We start from the raw sequence: 4,975 nt of genomic DNA, 5'->3' as shown, positions 1-4,975 counted from the left end.
ACTGCTGGAGGAATCCTATTAAACAGCAATACACTAAGTTAATGAGTACATTTAAACTAACTCTATTCCACAAGAATAGCCTGTGCATCAGCACAGATTACTTTAAGCAGTGCAATACGTTCTGCTTCAACACTTTCCAACACACACATGCGCAAATGCACAGTGCAAACATATCATACTACTGCTGACATATGAAATAAAATGAAAAGAACAATAACATTACTGCAGTACAATGGACAAAATTAAGGCAATAAACTGCAAAAAAGCTTCATTCTGCAGATCTGAGTTTGATTTCCATTGCATACTGTGTGAATATAGCCACCCATAAACAAAAGCAAGTCTATGTAGTGCATCAGAAGAGATTTTAGCAAAAATTAATAAAATGACGGGAAATTTTCTGTATTTCTATGAAGACAGTTGCATTACTTTGTCTTGAGGTGTGAGTGCACAGCTCAGCAAATCCTGTCATGCCTACAGCTGACAATGAAAATGAAGGAGAGCACCAGTGATGACTTCATATGGCTCCTATCCCAAACTCAAGGTCTGGGATTCTTTTCAGAAGACGTGTAAAATAGAGAAGACTCACTTTCCTCCAAAGATGTGTCAGGCATATGCTTTGTAAGCAGTGTATATCAAGTCTGTATTGTGTAAAGCTCTGAGGAGCAAGAATTCATACTGCAAGCTGCAATGTCTCAGGTATGTCAGGTATACATCTTGCAAGCCATGACATAGAAAGCATACATCAGTCTGTCCTCATGTATCTTGTACAGTGCTGCATTTGGACACTATGGAGGTTACAGGTTACTCGTTTACTTCTCAGGTACAGCATATAGACTGATGTAAGAAGGACTTCCTACGTTCATGTGTTATACTACATTTACTGGGTACAGGCCTAAAATATACACAAATACATTCATCAGAGCACCAACTGCTTTTCCTCAAGTGTTTAATGCAGGAATATGTTGCATAGTTAGTTTTAGAGCAGCAAACACATTATACATAGGGTAACAAGTGACATAGATTAAATTAAACTGTACAACTATGATTAATGAAGACAACATATGCTTTTATTTTTTAAAATATTAGCTACACAGTTAAAAAATTTATTATAGTATAAAAACATAAAAGTCTTTATATTCTTCATTTAGACCATTCATTGCTAAAGAAATAAGACATATATATATATATATATATATATATATATATATATATATATATATATGTATAGATATATATATAAAACCTGGATACCGAAATACCATGCATATAACATGAATACCTAAGTAACACATACAACATGGATACCTAAGTAACACGCAAATAACATAGATGCCTAAGTAACAGGCATATAACATGGCTACCTAAGTAACATGCATATAACATGGATCCCTAAGTAACATGCATACAACATGGATACCTAAGTAACATGCATAAGTTACATCCATACATGACATCAGTGGCGGCTGGTGACTTCAAATCAAAGGGGGGGCTGCAGGGGACAGCTGAATGGGTAGGGCCAATTGGAAGGGGTGTGGCCAACTAGAAAGGATCAGAGCTATGCTCAAAACCACAAAAAATAGCACGTTAATTAAATATGCTGCCCTGGGTGCCAAACCATCATTATGAGAGTCCAATCAAGACAAAATGAAGTGTAGAAGAAAAAAATATTTCAATGCATTGGCTACATGACAGCTTAATATCTAGATGGAAACAAAAAGGTTGTGAGGCATGAAAAAATAAATTACTTTTTAAATACATTACTGGAATGCCAGTCAAAATCAAGTATAAGAAAAACAAGCAGCACTCAACTCAAACCACTTCTCCTTGCATTGCAGTCCTAATTATAATTTATATTCAGCTTTATTAAAATACCAAGCAACACATTGAAAGTAGAAATCTCTGTGATTCTCCCACTTGTAAAAATGTTTCTTATCCAAAAAAGACATGCTGCCTAACAACAACTATCTACTTGTTTCATGGAGAAAACATGATCAAAGTAAAAAAATGAACAGCAAACAAGAAACAAGCTCAAGATAAATTGCTTAAAGGATTACTGCACATGTTATGGACCACACATGATAGATTGGTATTCTGTTTAGTTTACGGTAAAGCCTGCAAAGATCACTGCAAGTCTCCAACAAATGTAATGAGTTCTGAAAATACTATAATCCTGTCCTTTATTACAAATACTGTCATATGCATTTCAATACCTAAGGCTTATACAGTATCTAGTTAGTTACGTAAATATTCTCTGCATGGCAACAACAAAAACGCTTTCAATGTTGATAATTCCTTACCTTCTTCTTCTTTTGGCTTTTCCCATTTAGGGGTCACCACAGTGGATCACCTGTCTGCTCATGATTGGCAGTGGAGTTTTACAGTGTCGGGTTGCCAGCCCAGCTCCCAAACTTCCACGGAAGGCACACACAGGACCAATTTAGAGTAGCCAAGCCACCTACAGCATGTCTTTGGGATGTGGGAAGAAACCAGAGCACCTGGAGGAAACCCACACAACCACAGGGAGGACATGCAGACTCCGCACAGAAGGCACCCCAGCTGAGGACTAAACTAGAGAACCTCTTCCTGTGAGGTGGCAACTCTAACCGCTACACCACCGCAGCCACCCAATATGGTTAAAATTCAGTTACTGTATAGTAAAGCTAACCTCTGCACCACCACAGCCACCCAATATGATTAAAATTCAGTTACTGTATAATAATTACACTACCTGAATGTCAGCAAAGAAGACATTTGGAGATAGCAAGAGTAAATCAACCAAAAGAGGCTGACAAGAACCCACCATCTGTTCAGCAAAAACAGTTCATGTTTCAGCTTTAACAGTATACTTATTAAAGCTTACTTGCATTTTACAATCTCAGACAAGCTTACCCGATGGTCATTAAAACATTGCTACTTAAACAGAGCAACAGTCACTGTAACAACATGCATTTTCTTAATAAGAAGAAGCATAAATCAACAGTATAAAAATATGAATGAAAACCAGAACATTCTGCAAAATCAAGGACAGATGAAATGACACTGTAGTTTTCCAGGCTAAAAGATAATTGGGGTCCATCAGAAATCCTAAAATCCTGGGGAAGAAGGAACAACTCATTCTTAGGATAGTTCCATACTCTCCCAAAGCATTTGGAAAGGAAAGCTGTTTTTAGTAAATGTGAATTTCCAATTAGTCATCTCTACAGAAGAGCCTTGGAGTGTACTAAAGTATGATTTTTGTGTCTCATATCCTGATAACAATCTTTTACAGGCCAATCACCACTGAAAAGGTCACTTGCATTCCGTTTTCTTTTTTACACAGGACTGACTCAGCCTTATCAGTCTTGGAAGAATGCTGTTGCAGATGTTACTGGGTAGGTCATTTTGTTGATGGCTTAGCAGACAAGGAAAGGTATCCAAACAAACAGCTGAATCTGAAAAAAGTTTGGTTTCCCATATTCTGTCATGACTACTGAGCATATGTTTTCTCATTTCAGCTTACAGCACTCTTCAGTACCCGTTTGCTGTCCTCCTCAAGCTCATCCAATAGTTGGTGCAACATCCTGGATACAATTTCAAAAGATAAGGCAACAGAAGGGACTGATCCCAAAAATGGAAGGCAGCTGAGTACAGTGTATGCAACTACTCTTTTTTCACCTGCTACACTCGCCATCCTTTCCACAAGGTCATCTTCTGTCACCATATACCGATGATGGAGTTCACCTTTAAGGCTATACAAAGGCTTTTGGTATCGGCTAGCAAGATAACTCAGAGAATCGTCATCCAAGCCTAACTGCTGATAATAGAAGTCCACTTCTCTTGCCAATATTTTTGCATTACAAATCACAGAGACCAGAGGGAGAGGGACAGCAGACCCCAAACAGGACAGCAAGGCTGCTCTCCAAACCCGCCTCTTTAAGTATCTGACTTTTATTTCAATGATGGAGCAAGCTATGTTGGACAGTGTCAGTAGGAAAGCCTGCCTTTTTACCTTTGGCAGCTCATTCTGCAGAGTTTCATATAATCTAGCAAAATCATATTTATGAGGAAACCAGCTGGACACAAGAAAAAGACCAGAAGAATGCATTCCAACCGCCTCCAGTTTGTCTGCACAGTCCTTCTGAATTACCTCCAGTGCTGTTTCTTCCTGCCGCCCTAGTCTTTTATAGTACTCAATGTCTGTGTCAACCTTCATGCGAACAAAAAAGAACTTCTTACCTGCAATAAGGATCACCTTTGCCAAAGCTGCATCATTCTCAGTAAAACGTATTCCACATATGAGAAAAAAATCAAATCTCAGAATGCCCAGCCTTTCAAGGTAGTCACAGGCAGGAAAGTTAAGTGTTCCGATTCCGGGAAGATCCCAAAAGACAACATTAGGGAACTTCTTATGTTTGTAAGCTACAGGCCTCAATGTGGTTTCCTTTACATCCACTGGAGCTGCAGATTGGTCAGTGTCGAGAACTGCAAGCAGTGCATTGATCAAGCTAGACTTCCCTGTCCCTGATTCACCAGTCACAGCAATATCTACTGCAGTGTTCTGAAAGCATTTCAGTTTCTTTTCTAAATGATTTATAACACCAGTTGTGCCACTGGTTTGAAAAACAGGATTCAGTTCCTTTACCATTTTTTCATTTATCGCTGGAACACTGGAAGCCATCTTCTGACAAGCAGTAAGTAATCTGTTTAGTTTAATTTCCTGATGCTACATTCCTCCAGTTTAGATAAAAGTACAAAGTTAGACACCTCACATATTTATTCTCCTGTTGAGAAATGCATGATAGACAAATACTTTAACCCTCCCCCTTCAGGTTATTTCTGTTACTATTCTGACACTCCCAGTAACATGACACCCATACAGTAAAAGGCAAGTTTCATCCGTAACACAGACATCTGTAATAATACACTTTTTATCTCATCCCTGTATTAAGCCTTGGCATTACTGTACTAGACTGACAAAAGCTTGAAGTTTCACAAA

General features: G+C 38.3%; 1 protein-coding gene across 1 annotated transcript; it reads right to left on the bottom strand.

Annotated features, from left to right (window-relative positions):
• Nucleotides 1-2,951: 2,951 nt before the first annotated feature.
• On the bottom strand, nucleotides 2,952-4,766 carry LOC122808112 (interferon-inducible GTPase 5-like). Its single transcript, XM_044079081.1, has one exon. The coding sequence runs from the start codon at nucleotides 4,655-4,657 to the stop codon at nucleotides 3,491-3,493; it is 1,167 nt and encodes a 388-aa protein (XP_043935016.1). The 5' UTR covers nucleotides 4,658-4,766; the 3' UTR covers nucleotides 2,952-3,490.
• Between the last annotated feature and the right edge of the window lie 209 nt (nucleotides 4,767-4,975).

This window comes from Protopterus annectens, chromosome 8.part0 (genome assembly GCF_019279795.1).
Source record: "Protopterus annectens isolate FY-2018-M chromosome 8.part0, PAN1.0, whole genome shotgun sequence".
NCBI lineage: Eukaryota > Metazoa > Chordata > Ceratodontiformes > Protopteridae > Protopterus > Protopterus annectens.
Note: the sequence above shows the minus strand (reverse complement) of the source record. Positions and strands in the feature narration are given on the sequence as shown.